We start from the raw sequence: 22,951 nt of genomic DNA on the forward strand, positions 1-22,951 counted from the left end.
GCAACTTTCCGAGAAAAACTAACAGATTTCCTGTTTTGATTCCGGGACATTCCGAGAATCGAAGAACTGTAACTTCCAAGAAGTGACAGCCGTATTCACCTCGATGATTTTCCGGCCAAGTCTTGCTGAAATCAGACGAGAATGATAGATTTTCCCTCTTAATAAAGAATTTGTACACGTTCCAGTTTTTGGTACAAATGGTCTGCTTGCTGCGAAGTCTCGATGTAAATAGAATTGTTTTGAAATGTATGTCTGTTTTTTTTTTTAGCTGGTGAATAATTTCCTTATGAAAATATGTCATCGCAGTGCCTTGTATCGGCAAAGACACATTCTGAGAAAAATATCACGGCAGTCTACAACTTTAATCAAGTACTTTCAGTGGCGTCAAATTTTAGCACAATTTATGGAGCACCATTTTTCCTAGCCCTGCTTCCGTCATGACAACAGAGATCATCTTGCGAAAATTATACCGTTGCTTGATGAACCAAGTGTTTTCTCAGCGGTAAACCAAGTATTCTGAAAGAGCACATTATCGCATTACATCAGCGTCCTTTTTTATCTTACTGACCCAGTTTTCAGAAGCCACCATTGTTGTTTTATTATCGATCATTATCATCGTATTCTCGGTAGATATTTTCCGTGCTGCGTCGACCTGTTATAGCCCAGCCAGTCTCAGACTCCCAGGAATCATTTCAAGGGTAACAGGATGGCCATACGGAAGTTTTGTATCTAAAATATTTTATTTCCAGATCTTGCGGTGGTTTTTTGGGATGGCTCGTGATTTGAAGCGAAGTAGCCAAAAAAACTGACCCGTAGCTCATGTTAAACTTAGCTTTGTATTTTGTAACTCATCTCAATTCTCCTAAGTTTTATGAGCCTTCCTTGTTTCCTGTTTCTCTTGCTGTCATCATTCTCGACTTTACTACGTCAGAAAGGGAAAAGAAAAGAAAATGGTGCATAACAAATTGGCATATCAAAACAGGAAGCAGGATACTCAAGATTCTCGCTTTATCCCTAGGCGCTGTTTTGGTGACAGCTCAAGCATACTCCATCGAAATGATCGAGTTGGAGAAAAGTCACTTGTTGGCCCCAATCGCCATTCCAGTTCGAGTACAGTTCATCACTCAGAAGGATCAGGGTTACCCAGGGTCCACATCCCTGCAATATCACGCGGCCCTGTGTGGTGGCTGCACCTTTGATGGTCTAAACGCTCGCTTTGCAGTGAATTTGGCGAATAATCCCTGGGACGATGAGACAGGTGACACTATCACCGTTCGTGCCAAAGATTCTACTGGTACTGTAATCGCTTCGAACCTCATTGGAACCGACAACAAGCCCATTCCTGACTTCAACTTCACGTACACATCAAAGTAATCATATATCTGTAGGGCGGCTATGATATGGAACAGCTAGTCAGCTGATTTAAAGAAAACTTAGTCTTCAGTGCAGAAATGTGAACAAGAATTACATGAAACTTAGAGAAAAAAAAAAAAAAATATATATATATATATATATATACAATAGCTGTTTGGCAAACAAAAACAGTAAGGCCACCATACTGATTATACGAATGCCTTGAGTTAATTCTCAGTGATAATAATACTAGGGGAAATCTCCTGAGAAAAGTTTAACTGGGCTTGGAGAGATCTCCTGCCAATAAATAATGTAACGTATTTAGGCACACTGTTAAATATGTGGCAAATATATTAATTTTAACTTGAACTTAAACTAAAATGTTTTCCAGGCAACTTCCCTTTTGTTTTTGAAAATGGCTCTCCAGTTTTAACTTGTTTATTGAAACAAGGAATGTCACTTTGACATATTCAAGTTGTATCATCATTTTTCTGTAGGTATTCAGATTTGTTCTTTGACGTTGAAACAGGACCTGCTCCATCTTTTGTATTCACTCTCTCCCTGACGTTTGACTACAAGGACAGGGTATATTTCCCTGTAATGGCCTGCGTTCCTCGTTGGCAGATGACGGCCAAGGAGTACGCTGTGATGCAGAACCATACCAAAGGAAATGATATGGGTATTTACAGTTGTAATGTAATTCTTAAGGGGTTCTCAGGCGAATCATTTTATTTTTGACAGAGTGGAACCATGCCTAAATTTAAAACTTAGTCACCGTGTTGCTGGTTTTAATCCCCGCTACATTTTTTATTGTCACGCAACCTTCAACCCTCAGAGTTGAGTGACGGCCCCACCCTAAAAAACATCGCTGCTTTTGAAAAGGTCAAGCCATTAATCTCCTTCGTGGTTTCGACGTATTGTTTTCTCTTACAACGACAGACGAAATAATTTGACTGAGACAAAAAAAAAAACACTGTAGAAGACTGTATAAATTACTATAGGAGACTGTGGGCTGTGCATAAGCTAATCTGATGGCCCCGACAGCCCGGCACAATTTTGTACAACATTATAAACTAGGGCAAGATTTTTCGGACCTATTTACGAAGTAATGTTTTATGCAAATTGAAACCATTTTTTTACGAGTTGAGGCTCGTATCTACCTCCAATCTCGTGCGTCCTTAGAGCCGCTGGTCCAGCTTAGCCGGCAGGTAATTGGCACGAGGAAAGAGACACATTATTTGACTGAGGAGTTGGGTATTTCAACTGACATTGGCTCCTTTCCATAAACTATCCAGTGATTTATCCCTAGGTCATTCGTACAGACCTACATGTGGCCGCTACTTGCAACACGTGCAATAACAAGTATTACGCACAATACCTTTTCACTTACCTCACAAGAAAAGGTTGCCCATTATACGTGCAAACAAAAAGACTGATGATCTGGAATCAAGTTCAGGGTGGCCTGTTTTTACTTCGTGGTAAATGAAAAAGGTGCATCTTTCCCAAAACACAAAATTATTTTTAAAATCTAGAAGTATTAAAAATATATATGCTATGATCTACTATTCACTATTTATGTTACAGGTATCTTACAAAACTTAATTCTTCACTAGCAGGTCAGCTGGTTCCAATTTTCAAAATGGCAAAGGCAGAAAATGTCAAGACTGGGTCTCTGAAACGTTTTCGCCTTGACTACTGCTTCGGGGGCAGTCCTCACTACAACATTACCATCACGACCTTCGCAAGTGACCAAAAGTCAGGCTTTGCAAGCTATGCCTGCAAGAAGACCTACAATGCAGGGGTATGCAATGTCAAAACCAAATATCGCGACATATCGGGTGGAGCGGTAAATTTCATAGAGATGGGTTTGGATGGCCCACATGAATATGGGCCAGTGCAAGTCATTGTACGCGGTGATGGGCGGTTCGGGGATTACAACAATTTCACGATCGCTGGCTCCGTTCCTTACTGATCACAGCGACCAGCAACTATTATGATCAGCTGTTTTGTGTTCATTTATTTTAGCTCCATATCAACCTTTTCAGTTTGTTAAATGAAAGAGCCCCCATTTTAGATTCCTCATATAGATCTATAGCAGTCGTTGACGGTGCAAATCAAATTTAAGACGGATTCCGCTCAAAGTTCGAGCAATAAGTGCAAAAATTATTTACTTAAAGTCTACTCATAGCACGGTTACTTTTGGAATATCATTTAGAACAACTCACTTTAGTTCAATTCTCAAAGTGACCCCGCGATTAAATTCTCAAGTATTCTCGAGAAAGTTAATGTCAAACCTCGTAAGAATGCTGAAAGCCTGTGTTATTGTGTTTTTAACCAACGCGAAACGTCTGTTTTTATTGAAATATGAATAACTTAAAGTTCAATTTTCTCTCGCGGGGTCAGCCTGAGAGCTTAAGTCTCGATAAGTTCTTCTTAAACTGCATTGAAAATATTACCATGCCATCAGGTTTTTTGGTAACTTAATTTTTGCTATTATTGCTGGAATGTTCCGCGGAAATCATCTTAATTTTGTTCAGATGGCCTGACTTGTGAAGCGTGGCTCTTTCTAATCAAAATGGGCCATTTGCTTTTACGTTATCATCGTAGGGGTTGATATCAAGCGAAGTGTGCTATTATTAAGAAGTTCCGCGCTAGCTCTTATAATAAGTGATATTGGTAAAAGTTCTGCCCTCTTCTCATGTTCGCGTACAGGGCGAAGGGAGGGGGAGAGAGTTTTGTAACATCATCGCTATAGTAGCTGGCTGATTAATAAAGGTTTCTTGATGTTTACGTAGTCTGTTGTTTCCATTGATTTAATTCTTCGCTATCTGCGAGGGACAGAAGAAAACTGAATAATTTTTCTCCAGAAAAAGGGTCGTATGTCACCCAAAAGTAGTATTTGAACCACCCAGTGTACAAGTAACTGTGCAATTCGCCTTGTAATTTACCCTATTCCCAGACTTCATTATGTTGCATGTTGCATTAGTTATCATTTAGGTTTTTTTTTTTGGGGGGGGGGGGGAGGAAAGGGGGAAGGATAAAAACGATACCTAATGCTGAAGTTTTAGTGTACTTAAGTTGTCTGGCCTTCAGAAAACCCATTACAACCTTGAGAAACAACAGTACTTTCAACAGTGCTTGGTTTAATTAAAGAATATTTATTCTTGTATCCGATTTCCTCTTACATGGAAATCGTTGGTAATAATTTTCGTCGTCATCAGAGTCAAAGTTCGTTCTCCTAGATCACGTTAACCTGCAAACAGGCCTCCGGTAAGCCCCAACGAAGCGAGGGAGCCTCCCCTGTCCCGCCCCGATCACTTCGCTCTCCGAATTCTTCTGTTTCGCGCTCGCCAAAGTTTTTTCCCTCCTGTTCGCAGGTTAAGATCACGTTAAGCCTGTCACGCTTGGTCATGCTATCATAGGTTCCTGCACTGGCCGCGGTTGTTCGAAGGCTGAATAATGCTTTATTTCATAGGTACTGAGATTTATCCACGAAAATCATAGTGAATTGATAAAATTGGTACTGATTCTAAACGTAGCCAATCTGGAACACGAACGACAAAATTTCACCGTGAAAAAATATCGTTCGTCCAATCAGCAACACAAACGACGAATTTTTCACTAATGATGAAATGAACGTATTTAAGAGAAAGTCATCCGAGAGCCGTTGCACAAAAACCCGCACGCTTTGAAAAATGGCCGAGGAAAGGTTTGCTTTTGTTTGCTCAGTTGAAGAATTTATTTTAGAACAAGAAAACAAAAATACAGCTCAAAAAACTGAACGAGGTGTAAGATTTCTTGAAAGGATTTTTGAAAACGAAGGACGAAGACAGGAAAATTGAAGATATTTCAGCCGTTGAGCTGAATGAATACATTAATCAATTTATCATCTCCGTCCGCGCTAAAGATGGCACCGAGCACGAGCCAACTTCGCTTCGAAGTTTAATTGCCAGCTTCGAACGAAACTTGAAGAAAAAGGGCTATTCTTCCAGCACAATCAACGATTTGGTCTTTGAGAAAACCAGAGAAGTTCTTCAATCCAAGCTAAAACAGATGAAGAAGCAAGGAAAAGGGAATAAACCCAACGCATCGGTAGCTTTGAAAGCGAAGAGTTTAAGGTATTGTACGACAAGGGTTTGCTCGGTATGTGTAGTCTTGAGGCACTTTTAAAAATACTCTGGCCCCGGGCTCTGGCTAAACAAAACTCTTCACTTTGGACTCCGTGGGTGCAAAGAACATCGTGATATGTGCTGAGGAGATGTAAAGCTACACAAAACGGCAAGTGGAGTGGAGTACTTGGAGTTCAATGAAAGACAGACAAGAATTAGACCTGGATCAGACTACAGCGATGACAGCGCTGTACCACCGAAACTGTTTGCGACCGACGGAACTGAAAGAGATCCTTTCGCGGTTTACAAATTTTTTGCCAGGAAGAGACCTGAGGGAATGAATCAAGACGATGCTCCCTTTTACCTGGCCGTAAACAACACCTTAAAGGCAGACTCGCTCGCAAGAAAAAGTTGGTTCAAGTCCGGCGCTATAGGCGTAAACAAACTCAACGGTCTATTGAAGACAATAGTTCAGGGACCGTTCATTTTTTATAAGGTAGGGAGGGCTGGTGGGATTTGGGGGGGAGGCATGCGAAAAAAAATGGTTTTCGAGGGGGGGCCATCCCAAAAAAAAAGGGGAAAAGGGGGGGTCACGTGAAATATTTTAGTAAAACTTTAAAATGGCATAATGTCTGAATATCAAAAAAATTGCTATAGAATAAACATAGAAGGCAGGATACAAATTTATTACAAACTTTCCTTCTGCTTTAAAAAAACGTTTGGCGACAAAAAGCATTTGTAGATACTGAAACAAAGTATTTAACACTGTTATTTTGGAATGCAACTTTCACTGGCACTCATCTTCATCTTCGCTGTCGTCGAGTTCTTCGTCGCCGCTGCTATGGGAGTCTCTTTCACCAATGCTGCAAGAAGCAGCAATGCTTTCCGTCAGAGTGTACTCTTCAGGGTACATGAAGGTGTAAACACAATCTCTGACTTCCTGCTCAAGGTTGGTGGTGATTCTGCTTCTTGCAGCATTGGTGAAATAATTCCCTTCCAAGAGCTGTGCGACGTATGGCCCATCTCTTCTAAATAACGACGTGGCAACATCCTCAACCTTAATACACTCTTCCAGGACGGCCGCTCTAGGAGGGTACACAAGGCATTTTGGAAGATCATTTCCTAGCGGGTTTCCAACACAGATTCCATAAACTCGTTGGACGTTGTTTTCAGTCCGCTTCCTCTTTCTTTAATTTGACTTTCTGCGGTTTTCCTTTTTCCTTCTCCTTTTGTTGATGTGCTGTTTGAGTATGCCCTTGAATATGCTGTTGTAATTGCTCTTCTTATTTTCCAGTGCTTCCATGTCCTGCGTGACCTTCGTCAACTTAGCTTCTATACATTTGATCTGTTCTACATTAAAACTGTGGGCAAATTCTTCGCCCTGCTTTAAAGCAAGCCCATTGGACTGAAAAAGTGTGGAATCGTGTTCCTTTACATCTTTCAATATGACATTCAACTTTTCCACCATTGCCCTGTGTTCTTTGATGGAGAAGTTCAGTTTTCTTCCATCACTGGGCTTCAACTGGTACCCTGGCATGGAAAACTCACTCGCCCTTTCTGAACGGCCATCCGCACTTAGAAAGATTGCAACATTTGAAAAGCAGCAAGAGTGAGAAAGTAAAGGCAATTGTAAGACATTCATGCTTGCAGCAGAAGAGTCCTCTTAGAGCTGGCCAGCCAACACTGAGAAATGCCAGGACATTGACACAAAATGAAAACAGGGCAAGTGCTGACAGCAGTGAAACGGATGAAAGTGACAATGATGAGTATGACAATGATGCCATTGACTCTGGGGGAGAAGATGACTCAAGTGACGTCATTCTTGCATTCATCAATTCAGATGAGGAAGATGCCAATGAAAGGCCAAATGCCACACGCTCAGGGCGAGCCATAACTAGGAGATCCGAAATTGACTTCTCTTTCTTTTGATTTATTTTTTAAACAACAGCGCTCTGTAGTATAGGGATTGTAAATATTGTCTTCATAGTGAGCACAATAACGTGAAGTAGAGGGATAATAGAGAAATGTTAAAAAAGTTGAAATCTAAATATTGTTTGTTCAATTTTTTTGGGGGGGGGAGGTCATCCCAAAAAATTACCGCTGTAAGGGGGGGGCCATGTGAAAAAATTGGTAAGCTGAGGGGGGGTCATGTGATTTTTAAATGGTGCTTCCCAAATCCCACCAGCCCCCCCTCCCTCATAAAAAATGAACGGTCCCTCAGAAGGCAGGAACTGAAAACGACAGGCTTCGAAATCATAGCGGCAGAAAAACAATGATCCAGACGCTAAGTGAACATAACATTCCATCCACGCAAATTGCACAACTATCTGGTTACAAGAATTTGAAGAGCATAGAAAAGTACAGCACTGTTTCAGTGTGGCGGCTGGTACCTCAAATTCGTCCTCGTCCCAATCAGCCTGTCCGTCGTCCTCCGACTCCCAAAATACCGGTTAGCAGTCCACGACATTGTTCAGTGGAGCTGTTATTCAAGGTGGTAATTTTTCCATTCACATCAGCACAGTAAATCAGTCTCCGACACTTGCCACAAATCCGTGAAGTCCCGAAGCAGTGAGATGGAAACGTCTGAAGCCTTTAGAACTGGAAGGTGACTCTGATGATAACTAAATCCGGACTTATTTTTATGACATTACGCAGTTTATTGGCATGGCTTCCTTTAGTAATAAACATTTGACTTTCTTGATATATGATGAAAACGGTGTTGTAAATTTTATAAGCTTTCATTAATTTAGTTGTCGTTGAGCGATTTTAAATTATTTGTTTTACACTTTTCATCGCCCCATTTGTGCAATTTGTCTACCAAATACTACACGAAAAAATCTCAGTACCTATGAAATAAACACATTACAACATGGAAAATGCTTTGCACGATTTTTAGTCACTCGTTGATACGTATCAGAAAACTCACTCGTTCGCTGCGCTCAGTTGTTCGTTTTCTAATAATACTCAACTAGTGAATAAAAATCGTACAAAGCATTTTCCATGAAGTAATCTCTATGTCCACGTATAAATCGCTATCCAGTGGGTAGGTGTTAACAAAACAAACCATGCTATCCGCTGGATACTGATTTATCCGGTGGATAGCGTTATCCACCTTTCAAACAACCCCGGCCTGGTCTTTAGAAAGAGGATATAATAGTTTAATGACCGAAAAAAGTAATTATACAGACTTCATTCACATGCAAATCAATTGAACGTAATTCAGCATAATATTGTTTGGCTTAGTTTTACCCAAAGACCACTTTTTCATGTGACAGAATCGCCTGAAGGAGCTGGACTTTCCAGTCCCTTTATTAATTCCTACGTGATCCCATGCATGCAATCAAACAATAAGTCAATACAGAATCGTATCTTTTCTGTAATTTTACGCTGCCCGGGAAGACGCCCTTTACTGAAACATTTGATCATAACATTTGTTCATATAGTAGATTCATATTAACCTACAGTGGCCACTTGTAGCCATCTTCTGTTGGGGGACATTCATGTACCAATTATTACCTACATTCGCGTATTTCCATCCATTTTTGAAGAAAAAGAACTACATTCATGTTAGTTACAACCTTACATTTCGTAACGTTAATTCGCATTTCTGTTCTCTTGGTATCGGAGTACAATGACTATTGAACTCTCTTGCCACCTAGCTAGCCTTCGCAACCTCTTAAATCTCTACAAGCAATCTTAGTACCTAGTAGTTGACAGATTAATACGCAGTATCATTGTAGTATTTGATTGAGTGACCATGCATGCACCCCTTAATTATACGACCAAATCGGAAATAGTCTCTTTTTCAAGAACGCGCCACAGCAGTTGTTGGATGAAGCTTTGCTCCCGGCGTCCTTTTCATCATAATTTTCAATCATCTCCCTGATCTTGCTCCACCTTTCCCCCAGTGCTTCTGCTTCCTTTAGAAACGGCTGGCTGATTGTTGGGTCCAAAGTCTCGTTCTCAATCTGCTTGCTCAGCAGCTTAATGGAGTCTACCTTAGATTGTTTGTCCTTCATCTCCCCATACCGTATCTGGAAACAAAATATTTATAGTACAAAGTGTGTAAGAAAAGAAAAGCACACAGCTCTAAAAAAAACTAATTTCTCACTGAAAACGTATCCGTTTGATAAAGATAAGAAGATATAAACTGGAAATAAAAATACATCATGGTGACGCTAAATACTCACGTTAATTTTATCTTGTACTCTGCTCGCTTTCTTCGGATCCATATTCACGCTTAGTGAATTGACCAACTTTTCCGTCTCGTCCATCCAGTCGTTCATGGACTTGTTTTCTTTCTTAAACTTTTCCATCTTCTGATTTATGAGCGACTAAGGTTATATTAGGATAAGATGCATTAGAACACAGGGAAAATAGAAGGTGCCACATCAGTGGAAAAACAGTTTACAAATTACCCTGTCGTACCCTATCCTATTGTACATTGTAGCTGCGCATTAAGTAACATTAACAGAATCAATTGCAGTTTTCTATACCAGTGTTATAGACTAGGTGGAAAGAAAAAGCTGATTGGTTTAGCATAAGCGCTGTCTTAGGGCATGCTCTAGCGCTTTCTGCTGACCAAATACGCTGCACACGACGAAATCGGACGGTGAACATTTATCACAAGAGCTTCGCGAATTCGAGTTGCGACGGAGAATTACTGTGGAATTTCTCCCCTCTGCACTATCTTCTGTTCGTCGTATAGAGAATACAGATTAAGCGAAAAGTATGTACAGTTTTCTAGGCTGGTTTCTTTGCTTTCTTCGAGCGCCATTTTTTATAGTATGATTTCCTTTTTCAGCTGGAGCCTTCGCGTGCTCTTCAGTCATGTTCATTTCAGCGAAGCACGTGCTTTGTTTGACCGTCAAACAAAGCACGTGCTTCGCTTTGCTGTAGCAGCTAAAATAATTTATACAGAGCACAGGCTGTGCTCTGTATAATTTACTTTAGCTGCTACAGGCATTGGTGCACAGATGTCGCAACGCAATAGAGTTAAACGGTAAGCCAAGTTTGTCTTCTTACACGGAAAAAAGCTTTGGGCATGAATTAACTGTGATGCATATCTCCGTGAGCGGTGGATATTTTTGGCGCCATTTTCTATCGTAACCCTTGTTTGGCTCCCCGCATCTTATTTCCCAGCGTGTAAAATGTTGTTATCGCAAGTTGCAGATTTTGCACAAAATTATCTTACTCTGTCATTTAAATTTCCCTTTGTTTCCTCTCCCCGACAGACACCCGCTTGGTTTTTGGTTTTTTGCCCACCAACATAATATCGACAAATTAGTAAAGAAAACAGCACTGTAAATATTAACACGTTTAATAGTAGTGAATATTCAAACAGCATGTCAGCTTATGCTTAACCGGGTCTCAGCCATTTATCCAAAACGTGACATTTCTTCCCCGCTTAGCGTATTCGTAACACCAGAGAATATTTCACAGGTTTCTCATTGTTTTGCATGATCCGTTTGTGAAATGTTCTGAAGAAAAATTAACGGCCGATTTAGTATTTTTTTCTCCTGCTCAATGGAGACTACAATTGCGAATATTTTTCTTCTTAATTACTTTACTGATCATAATCTATCATGTGCTTTTCACCGTCAAAAACTGTTTGTACTTCACTGAGGCAAAGTGTGTTTCGCGCTATTGAGAGGCTCCTGTTTAAAGTGAGCACGACAAACAAACAAAACAATTAGCCTTAATCAAACTCCAAACCCAGGACAGATAACCCGGGACCTTTGACAAATTCTGCTAGCTAAAAACTTCATGCGTGGATCACTAAAGTGAAATCCACGGACTTAATTTCGATAATTTGAACCTGTGATATGCTTACATTGTACATAACTGCTAATTGTGCTGCTCACATCAGGGATGCTGTATTGTTCAGATCGCGTACATGAAGGCCACAGTGTTGTTCCAATGCCGGGATTCGAGTTCACCGACGGAAAGAAATGTGAAATGGGTGTGCTCCTCATTTGCGATTTTTTATTCGCCTTTGAATTTTTTTTCTTCTAATCCTAACGGTTGTTTAACTCAATTTATAGCCTCAAGTACATGTATTCAGAAAAGCCCTTAAGTTTTCAAATTTTGTGCTCTGCGTTTATCACCGAGTACTGTACAAGTTCAGTCAAGTTAGATAGCGCGTTGCGCTGAAGAATCGAGCCGATTAATTCCATGCAAAATTTGTATTTCAAGAATATGGAATAACATTTCTTGGGCGGATTTTGTAATCTTTCCAGATTTCTTGAGCGGCTTGGGATTGGTCAGCGGATATTGATAATACCAAGGAAATATAAGTAGATACTGCCACTGACCTCATAAGTGACTTTCTTCTTAAAAAAATGATCCTTTGGTTCAACAAAGCCTTCGTCATTTTCTGAAAACTGGTCAGGTGCAGAGTGGGCAACTGACACACTGGAAGCCACCATTACCTCATTAACTGCAGTGGCTTTCTCGATTTCCAGCAACGACGCAGTAATCCTGAGAGAAAATATAAAAGAGAACCAAAAAATGGCCGAATTATTCATGGCATTCATATATTTCTAACAATTTTAGCGACGTTTGTCCTGGCATATTAGCTCCTATCGTTAGAGAAAAATTTGAAGGTGTAGCTGCAAAACGCGGCACAGTTTGCCGTTGAGGAAGACGCTTGCTCCCATCTTCTGACACAAAAATTAAATGCCTCTCCGATGAAGCATGGAATATATATTTCGTCGACAGTGCAGTATCTGGACTTATCTTGTTGCTCAGCATGAGACGGGCAATCGAAGAATGGATGTACTAAACTTTTCTCAATTAAGCTTCTTAGAATATATGTTTCAATGGACCTTTTCTTCTTTTCTATTGCCTCAGCTTTCAATCGCTCCAGCCTGTCTTCCAGTTCCTCCGTCTCATGTGTGATTGTTTTTCCGGTCTCCTCCGTGACAAGATCTCTTCGTTGGACCTCTCTTGCAACATCCACTGCTCCGCTGACAGAATCTTCATACGAACTTATCTTATTCATGATTTCCTAAATATAAAAACATAATAATATCATCACCATTACACAGTCGCCCTCTAAATCTTAAACTGCAAAGTCGACTTCCAAGGAAAACATAAACCTTCTAATTAAGCAAACAGTGCATCAATAGATGTTACAATTGCAAATGACTTCGTCAGCTTTGGAGTAACTGACTGTATCAAGCACTTAACCCTATCCACCTCTAAGATCAATTGTTTGTTAATTGTTCTCTTTATAGACATAGACTGGAAAGTATGGTTGCCATACTAGATGCTACATACGGAGATTTTCTCAGAGTCTACTATAACGGTAACCTTACAAATCCGCCCTGGCGTTAATCTTTATCACTAACATAGTCCAGCAACACGCTTTCTTACGATGTACACGTTTTGGTTCACCTTGTGCTTTTGTTGTTCTTCGCGCAACGCCTTCATATCATCTGCTGGGATCTTCAGTGATTTAATATCATCTTCCAGATCATCAAGGCTGTTGTTAACTCTTCCCATCCACTGACCTCCCATAATCAAAATGGCTTGCACCAAGCTATTGGCGACAACAAAGATAATGTGAGGAGATGCCAGTTCTCTAACTACACCTTTTACCCTTTACAGTAAAAGCACAAAATATGTTTTAGATGCCGCTAATGAAAAGTTAATGAAAACGATCAAGACGCAAGAATGTGATCACTTTTGCCTTGCGAATCATTCCGATTTTTTGCAGTTTCATGAAAGATTTATGAAGTCGTAGACTACATTTGATAACTTTGGAATGAAGTCAGTTACAGTGGGCTTCCTCAGCTAATTCAGTGTATCTTCTAAGAATGAATATACATGTAAAATAATAAACCTGCAAACTGTTTCAAGACATGCATATATCTCCCATAAGACTTACCGGTCTTTATTGACATCATGAGCACGCCACATTTCTTCCCATCTGGAGTTCAGATCGTCTACCTTTCTTCGTAATCTTTCACAACTTTCGTCTTTCATCATCTTCTTTTCTTCACTTTCTTCAAAGGTTTCCTTTACCAAACGAAAGTTATTGTCCTCCTGTGTCATCTTATTTTCCAGATCCTAAGAGAGTAATTTTTTTAGTTACAATGAATTAGTCAATTCAATTAAACAGAAGAATCAATCAAAACCGATTCGCTGACAAACGATGAAGACACTACTTCCATTTCACCAATAAAATTAGAATTACAACTAATTCTCTCTTTTGATTCAACGAGAAGTCTTCTCCCTAAGCACAAAGGCCATGAGATCAAAACCTAACAACCCACCTTGAAAAAGATGGGAACTGATTTATCCATAATTCCTCGCGTACGAACACCATAATACCAATCAAAAATGCGCAGAAAAAAGTTTTAAAGAACTTCAAATCTAGCATACACAAAATACATGAACAAATATTGGAAAAATATGACTTTCCTAGTGCCTAATGGGCTGTGTAAGGGTTGGAAAGGTATTGTGGTACGTAAAATGTAAAGCCACCATCTTTTTCCACACAATGGATTGAAACAATATCTGTTCTCAGGCATTTTTTTTCTACTTTAGGTTAGCCCTCGTTAAGGGTTGCGGTGCCGAGCGGGTTCGGAGAAAGCTCATCGTCCACACACACATTCGTCAGTAAGTAGCTAAAAGCTTAGAGATTTTTCCTTAATAAAATTTATATAGAAGTCGTTTATGACCTACCAGCCGGTAACCTTGGCGGGCACTAGTGAAAAACCATCAAAGTTTGCCAAGTCTTAAGTAAAGCTAAAATCGCTAAGTGAAAAACACCATCGGTAGATCTCTCATGCATCCTGAGCAGAACACCATGAAGAAACTTATAAGTTATCATCTTAGTCACAACAGTTACCGAAATATTGAACTCTGTCACAGTTCTCATCGAATAGATTCCCTCTCTTTAACACAAGCAAGTGTAAATCAGCTTCCAGGATCATCACATGTCAACAATCGGGCGGTTTCTGTCGGTAGCAGTGTTTCTGATAACTGCAGGAAGTTTTAGTCATTCAAAAGGCTTGAAAAGTCCATCCATAAATCCCAGAGTGAAGAAGGCGAAGATATGTTGTCGAAAGCGAATGTGAAGATCGAGTTATTCTGAGCAGTGCATTCTGAAGCATTAGCATTTTCTTTCAACGAAAGACCGTTAGTTTGGACCATTTTAAAGCATTTTTTTTCTGTCTTTTCTATATGCGTTGACGTTTCGCCCCAGAAGTCGGAAAAACTCCGCCATCAACTTGTGGTACCACGATACTAAAATACCTTTTTGAGGCTGTGACAGTCACTTTTCCCGTAGAGAAATGCGTGCTTTTAACGGAATACGTAATACAGTGGTGAAGTTCACTGACTGTAGTTTTTTGCCCTGGGTTTGAGGCGATGAATGAATCGGTAAACGCGTGCATCGCCGGATATAAATTGACGACTTCCGCTCGAATAATTTTTTTATTTTCTTTAATTCACGAGCCATAAAATAAACAACTTAATAACCTCGACCGTTCGGTCGTTACGGGAAAATCTCAAACCTCGGCCTACCTTATTGACCTCGCTATCGCTCGGTCAATACTGCAAGGCCTCAGTTTGAGATTTTCCCGTAACGACCTCACTCTCGGTTATTAAGCAGTTAGTAATAAAATCTCACTCACTCACCTGAATTTCGTCGAGTTGCTCCTTAACCTCTTGGATGTTAGACCCAGCAGCAGAAAACTCTTGTAATGATTTTTCATCCAAGTCATTGAGTGCCTTCCAACAAGTAATCAGGGACGAATCAAATGCTCTGACTGAATCATCATGAAGCCTAGCAAAATATAAACGAAGACAATTACGTTAAAGAAAAATGTTACAGATGCCCCTAACATGTGTTAGAGATGGTGCTTTTAGAAATGATTTTATCTGTTGAAATTATAAAACAAGATTCAAATCAGTTAATCAATCAACCAACCAGGAGATTAGGAGTCTATCAGGGGAAAAATAACTGCTTTTGAAAGAGTATTTTGTGAACATGCCAAGACGATACCCTGGGTAAAATTTGGATAAAATGAATTTAGCTAAATAACCTTCCAGGCTCCAAAATTTTTTCTCCTTTACTCTTACTGTAAACAAATGAAGTTTTTCTCTATTATAGTACGATTTATGCTCTTAGCCTCACTAGACTGTGTATTAACCTTTCTTTTTCTTGTTCACTCCTAGCTCCCCGTTTTCCTGATTGTGCAATAATCTTCTTAACTCCTCCCATTGAGTCGTTTATTTTCTGTTCGTTGCTTTCAGTTTCATCCTCCTTGTGAAATGGTGTAATCACCTTGGGTGGTGGCTGGATATTAAAATAAGATTAAAGCAAATCTCATCGTAATAGTTATTACTGATGCAAATTAAATTAATTGTTTTATTATTGTTAAATTTAGTTTATGTACATATTTAGCATATTTAAATATTCATTTTTAAAATAAATAATATAAATACTTTAATACTGTGATGCGCTTTTGATCATTGCATGTTAAAAAGCGCAATATAAATTAATAAATTATTATTAAATTATTATTATTATCATTATTATTATTATTATTATTATTATTGTTATTGTATAAAAAAAGTAGGGTCGTTTAGACCGGACGTTTAGAGAGGTCTTGTAGAATGCAGAGACTCAACCAAGAGGTATAATTTATTAAGGTTACATTTTTTTAAGAGTCCCTAAACTTTTGGCCATACCTTGTAGGTTGATTGAACTGAGACTTCCACGATGCTTTTTTCTTTCTTGGATTTTTCGTCAGGTTTCCTTTGTAGCTGATGCAAGCTGCTGGATAACCTATGGAAAGAAGCCATATTGAAAAACGTTAATTGATCCACGCGCATAAAGAACCTTACATGTTGTTTATCTAAACAAAACAAAAAGTGTCTCATTGGAGCTAGTCAAACAACAACGTAACACTGTTGACCCATTCTTTCTATTGGAGGCTGACGTTCCAATGATTAGCTCGGTATGTCACTTGCTTGGTCTAGATTTCATTACTGTTTATTGCCATAGTGGAAGAAAAAAAAACTCATTTGTTGCAGGTCCCACGTCGGTGAATGGGTACTGATCGAGAAGAAACGCGATTCCTGCCCCAAGAAACCAAAGAAATTCCTGCACCGGTTTGTGGCTGATTTGCAACAAATAATACTCAATAGTACTTTGCTGTTTATCTTTGCCTGAGCCCATATCTTACTTGTTTTTAATTCCTAGCAGCCTGTCACCAATTGCTGTGTATCTGGTACCCAGGGCCTGCTTGTATCGCTCCACCCTTTCCACATCTCCCTGATCCAGGCGACCGCTTTCCAAAAGCTTGTCTGTTTCACGATTAATTTCTTCCAAATTCGGTTTCTGGCTTTGAACTTTCTTGATGAGATCCTGATTTAGGGACAAAATCAGCCCAAAGAAAAAAAAATAGCAGTCGGAGGTTAAAATAATGTGCATTCGTGAAATTTAATTACAGTTTCCTGTGATATTCCGCTGCTCCTTTGAACAAATTACCACATATTACATAGAATACCTGATTCTTTTCCATCTGTTCCTTGACAACAGGAATGTTAGTGGTGCTGCTTCCAGAGCTTTCTTCATCTATGGTCTTTTCATTAAAATAAATCCAGGTATTGAAAGTGTCAGCTTTCTCATACCATTTATTCAGATTCTTGTATTCCCGATCCACTTCCAGGCCCAATTTTTCCAGACTGAAAATGATTGAGGGGTTTCAGTCTCGGAACAATAGCCCTACGCAGAATTTACCTTTCATACGGACGTATGGCATAGCTCCTACACATCTTAAGACCTTATTCATATCCCCTGTTACCCCTTATATTTCACTCGCACCTGTCCTAAATGTACAACTGGTTTCAAACATACAATTCAGACCCTTATTTTAAGGTGATTTCTCAAAATTGCATTGCGCATTCCTTCTGTGCACGATTTTTGAGTTATTAGCGCGCACACGAGCACTTGAACACACACAACATGCTAGTTTCTTCTTAATCGGGCATGGTGACCTATTTTTTTTATTACATTAAAGTTAAAAAATTGAAAAAAAAATTCGGAAGGAAAACAAAGCGCTGAAAACGCGTTAACGTAAGTAAGATTGGCCCATCATATCTCTTGCGAGCATAGGGACTTAGCTTTCTTACTGAGTTTTTTGAAAAAAGTGCTTAGTAGGGAACATACAGGGAAAATTTCTAAAAATTCGTTCGACAATTTTTATTTCCGAGAAATCACCTGAATTGACTTGTTACCTGTTACTGTTGTTGATGACGCTTTCACAAAGTGAATTCCAACGAGTCGTCATGACTTTCAGGTCTTTCGTAATTTGTTCGTTTAGATTCGAGTCTTGTTCTTGGAATATCTTGTTTGCCAAGTTTGTTAAGTCATCGGCTGAACTTATTTGACCAACAATGTCGGTTATCAAAGCCTTGAAGAAAAAAGAAAAAAAGCAAGATTGTTGTCTGATGCGAAAGCGAAACATACATGAACGGCGAACGGGAGGCAAAGAAATTGCGAGACTCGGGATCGTCGTCAGTGGCAGTAGATTTAAGCTCCGGCTAATTAACTTGCAATTTTTCTCTCTTATTTTCTCTGCGAAAATGAGCCGATATGCAGTACTGACACACTCCTTATCCACGATGAAAGGAACCTAAAAACCCTTAGCCTGAGAGCAGGCTCACGTTGGAGCACAAGCGCGCGCGGCGTAGCCGCGAGCGCGAAATCGAGCGGCGAAGCCGCGAGACGAGAAAGTGCCTCTTCACCAGACTCCTTCCCGCCGGATCGCTTTGCTCTTCGCCGCTCGCGCGTGTGACTCAAAGGTGAGCCTGCTCGCAGACTAAAAAAACCCTCAAAACGGGACGTACTTGCTAAAAAAAAAAGCAATTTTAATCAGGTTTTTTACCTCCTTCTTAGTTACGTGGTGCGCGGTCTGAAGGTATGTCCAGTTTTTACCAAACCACCTCCCATTCGGTAACGTGCACTTGTTTCGAGTATTTCTTACGTGCGATCTTAGGTGTCACCCATAGCTTTACTTTGAAAGTTATTAGCTATTTTCACGGTAAAAATAATTTTCCTCTCGTCATCGTTATCATCATCATCGTCATCATTGGCATGATACTTTGAATTGGACTGAGATCTTATATTAAATTGGAGTTGGTGATTGTGGGGGATTGCTCGATAAATAAATGTATAGAATTTTTTTCATAAAGTTAGGAATTCTTTGCTTTAAAGGGGACAGCAACTGAACCACTAACTTTACAGAAGAGTTTATGAGGAGAGTTTCGGTGAGTGTTGGGTCATTCTTGAGGATGAAAATTTAACAGTTCGTGTGTACTCAAAGCCACTTTCTCTAGCACAGACATGTTTAACTGGTTCCCTTACCTCGTAATCTTCGGTCTCATTGATCAGTTTCTGCAACTGAATATATTTATTAAGACTCTTCTTTTTGGCCCAGGAAGGAAGAGCTTCTTTTATAGAACCAATAAAAGAGGTTTTTCTTTGCTTTCTGTGAGTCTGGATCTCTTTCAATTTTGCTAGAGATCTGAAAAACAACGTAATAGGATTATAATTGAATTTCATTTATTTAGTTGAGATGTTCTTGGTTGGTTCAGTTAAAATGAGCAAATTAGGTTCTTAATGTAGTGTAAGGTCAGCTTTAGAGTCAGGATTGCAACAATGATTGTCATTTGGGGAAGTAATTCATATCCATATTAAAACTGTCTAAACTAGTAGATACAATGGCCAGAATTCGCCTTCACCCTGTATACCCTTATTTTTGCCTCATTAGTAATGCGCAAGTAATGTGAGCTAAATACAAACAGTTCTGTTGTTGTTGTTGTTTTCAACCGAACAATCCATCAAGTTATGTCTCTGAATTGGAAACATCAAGTTACCATTACCCCATTGGGTGCCTGGAAACTGTTTACGATGGTTGCACAGTGTAGGTCACTGCAGGAATTCCTGACTTTTAGTAAACTAGTAAGTAAGTAAGTACAAATTCAACCAGTAAATGTTCAACAGTTTAAGTGGGTACGTCCCTAAGACGGACAGTGTTGGCCAGTAGGTGTTGGCCTCAGGCGGTTGGCGTGTTATAGTTACCTTGACACTTTTCGCTTTCCGTCATTCAAATAAGGCTGCCAGTCAAGAATGTATTTGTCATCGCCTCTGTCGGAAATGGTTCTGGAGAATTCTCTTTCCTGAAATGAAGATTTTAACTTAATTTTCTTACTGTTTTTAAAGATAGACACCTTGTAATGACCGTTCTTCGTAAGGTCTCCAAGATTGATAGACGTAGAAAATTTTTCGTAAACTAGCCTCTGTGAAACAAGTAAATGTACTGATCTTGCACCGAGTAGAATTCGGCAAGCAAAATCACGCTAAGAGGTCGAGGGGTTTTCGCGTCACTGTTGAAAACGTGAAGGAGTTGTGTTGTGCATAGACTGGATGTTGACTAAAAGGGGCCTGGTAAAGAGCCGAATAATCGGTATAGTACCAAGTAGAGTCCACCATTTTGAAATTTTCCGTTTCCTTGTATACAGACCCTTTGCATAAATGCTGCCTAAATCTGAATGGAAACATAAGTACGAGAGTAAGGATTTATAAAGTACTGTTATTCAAATTTAGGTCTTATTAAAGCAAAGGGTCTACACTGTATGTACCCTGTGTAAACACTGTAGGTGAGGTTGCCATAAAATGAGTATTTGATTTGCCTTGGCGTGATGAAAAGAGTGAATAATTTCTTTCGTCGGTCTTAACGATACATAAGAAAAACACCTCCACACTTCATGTATGTATTGAACCATTTTAACATCATTCACATTCGGGCATGTGCATCTCTGGCCATTTAACTTACCAGTGCTTTTAAAGATTCACATTTCTTGGCTCTATCCTCCAGATCTTCCAAGGTTCGATTGAATACTATTCCTTTTCTCCTGAATTCATCACCAAACTCTTCAACACTAAGAAACCAAACATATAAATTAATGCGAGTTCTTACTAAAAGATGGTACTTATCTTCAGTCCTTGGGGAGGTAACGGTCAACAATGGTCGGAAGACAACCGAGCAAATAAGACAAAAAACAATTAATCCACTGATGTAATTACACACGTGACTCCAGTGTACAGTTTCACAGTCGTTTCAGGGTTTCATTTCACGTCGGGTGAGATTTAAGGCAGAGTCCACACTACGCCGGAGAAATTTGAAAACGCTGCTTCGTTTCCATGGTCAGGCAGCTTCGTTTTCTACCATCCACACTAGTCCGTCACGAACACGGAGCTTTTCGAAAATGCTCTTCAAACTGGAGGAATTTGACAGGGGCAGCTTTTCTTTTTCGTGTAGAAGGAAAACATTTTGAAAACGGATCTTTTTAAAAAAAAGATTACATCACGATAATCATGTGATTTCTCTGATAGAGTTTTTTTCGGCGTAGTGTGGACGGAAAACGTTTGATGCGTTTTCAGAGTAAAGCCTCCGATTTCAGGTCCCTCGGCGTAGTGTGGACGGAGCCCAAGATGCCTCTATCACTCAATGATGCTTTAATAATAGTAATCACTTTCATTGATTTTGTTTCGACTTGGCTATTGTTGAAACAAACACTTGTCAACAATCGACTTCGCGCCATTGACTATGCTAATGTGATCCGTTGCAGGTTTTCAGGATTAATGGCAGTTATAATCCAAAAAAGAACAGTCGATGTTCCTCTATACTTGATGCCAACATTTGCACCGGACTTATATGAAAATAATCTCCCATTCTCATCTGATGGCATCTTGCCCATCGCGATGTCGATTTAAAGGAATGTTTATTTTCTTTTCAATCCAATGAGCAATTAACCCGTAGAAAGAGCTCGAACATTTCTATATCTCGTTGAAACTTCTTAAAATTGCTTTCGATGAGAAGCTTATGAAACTCTGCATTATTTTCACTTTTCCTTTCAATCAGTTACTAAATTAGAATTAAAAAAACCTTGCCTTCGCGAATGTCACACCTTCATTCGGCTCATTGCTTGATTAATCTTTCGTTCCATTTAAATATGGTAGCTCTCATTCAATTCTGAGAAGTTTAGTCCGAACACTAAGCATTCAGTTATTTATTTCGTAGCCTTTTATCCCATTTCATCACGCAATAACTCTATTCCAAAAACCACATGAAGCAATGGAGTGATTAAGAATGAACTGCTATTTATTTCGATATTTAAATGATCATTTTATGTTGAAATAATTGATCAAGTGAATTAACCCATAACTAGACTCTTTCCCCATGAATTGCGTTTGAATCATGGTTTGAAAAAAGCCTAATATTGCTGAACACAATGTCAAATTAAGTACGTTCTGTTTGCAATTAACTTTCTTACACGTTTCTCCGCTGAGATCGATGAACTGTGCAATGAATGGAAAACAACCTCCAAACACTGAACAGCTAGACAATAGAAATAAATCAATCCCTACATTCTAAACTGCTTCTTTCCATTAAACTGAAAATCAGTACGACACTTGCCCTTCGTTATAAGCATTTGTTATGGCAAACATGTCGTCGGTCCATGGCGGAAAACAAATGGCATTCTGAAAACACTTATAAACTGCGCTATCGTTGTTATTTTACCTATAAATAACTTTATCTTCAAGTCGATCGAGCATCTTCTCCAAATAATATATTAACAAATCCACTGCTTGTGCTTGTTGACTAACTGAAGTAACTTTCTCCTACATTACTCCTTTTTGATGACTAAATATTTTGGGGGATCTCTAAGTCCACAATGTTAAGTGATGGTAAGAACACATTAGCTTACCCTTCGATGACTGCTATTTAAAGTCAATAATACATGTTTTAAATTAGTATTTAAATACAGATTAACAAACCTTTTAACTTTATACTTCTGCGATGCCATGTTTGCTTTACTCGATCTCTCCGTCATCCTGTTTTAACCTTCAAGATGTGATCCATGAAAATAAGTATAGGAGTTGTAGAGAGTGCCTCCGCAACTTTTTTAGATTTGCATAAAGGCGCCGAACATTCCTTGCGGTGAGGTTTGTTTTGCATTTGAAAAAAATGATCCACTTCTGTAGTTCTGCCGCAAATAGCGACATGGATGAGGGACCACTTAAAACCTATTGTTACCTGACTATTCAATTTTGTAGCTTTCTTTCGTCTTGCTTCAAAAGGCTTTCATTACTACAAGGGATTGCCATTGACTGAATGACACCTTCAAGAAAAAGTAGCCACGCTCAATGGTAAGTCTGGGCAACAGCTAACTATTCCCCAAGGCTTTCCAGTGACATTAGAATACAACAATAGATATAAAGGTCACAAATATCACAATGTACGCACTCCATTTATTTAAAACTGTGTTTGTTTTTTCCTTTTGTTTGTTTTAAACATGACTTGAGCACGACGGACACCCGATATTCCGAGCGCATATGCGGCGCTTAAATCTGGCTGCATTAACGAGGTAAGGAGTGACCTGAGAAATAAGGACTTTGTGTTATG

General features: G+C 39.3%; 2 protein-coding genes across 3 annotated transcripts in view; one reads left to right on the top strand and one right to left on the bottom strand.

The window, feature by feature from the left end:
- LOC145481359 (uncharacterized) overlaps positions 1-4,315 on the top strand; it is a 5,196-nt gene extending 881 nt beyond the window's left edge. Inside the window, exons 2-4 of the mRNA XM_081459845.1 lie at positions 1,019-1,370; positions 1,851-2,032; positions 2,970-4,315. Of these exons, the coding sequence (XP_081315971.1) occupies positions 1,019-1,370; positions 1,851-2,032; positions 2,970-3,325 (890 nt within the window). The 3' untranslated portion in view covers positions 3,326-4,315. The remainder of the gene's footprint in view (positions 1-1,018; positions 1,371-1,850; positions 2,033-2,969) is intronic.
- A 3,370-nt stretch (positions 4,316-7,685) lies between these two features.
- On the bottom strand, positions 7,686-22,432 carry LOC145481360 (uncharacterized). 2 transcript variants are annotated; one of them, XM_081459846.1, is made up of 16 exons: positions 22,324-22,432; positions 20,318-20,423; positions 19,564-19,661; positions 18,847-19,006; positions 17,718-17,893; positions 16,988-17,165; positions 16,664-16,845; positions 16,167-16,263; positions 15,626-15,771; positions 15,111-15,258; positions 13,354-13,535; positions 12,861-13,005; positions 12,290-12,471; positions 11,777-11,942; positions 9,653-9,796; positions 7,686-9,496 (listed from the first exon to the last, which is right to left on the bottom strand). In XM_081459846.1, the coding sequence occupies exons 1-16, from the start codon at positions 22,377-22,379 to the stop codon at positions 9,233-9,235; spliced, it is 2,430 nt and encodes an 809-aa protein (XP_081315972.1). In that variant the 5' UTR covers positions 22,380-22,432; the 3' UTR covers positions 7,686-9,232. The 2 variants fall into 2 exon arrangements, 1 of the variants encoding a protein (XP_081315972.1); XR_014048623.1 differs by lacking the exons at positions 7,686-9,496; positions 9,653-9,796 and adding an exon at positions 9,829-10,868 and having other exon boundaries at positions 11,199-11,942.
- Positions 22,433-22,951: the final 519 nt, after the last annotated feature.

This window comes from Orbicella franksi, chromosome 3 (assembly GCF_964199315.1).
Source record: "Orbicella franksi chromosome 3, jaOrbFran1.1, whole genome shotgun sequence".
Lineage (NCBI taxonomy): Eukaryota > Metazoa > Cnidaria > Anthozoa > Scleractinia > Merulinidae > Orbicella > Orbicella franksi.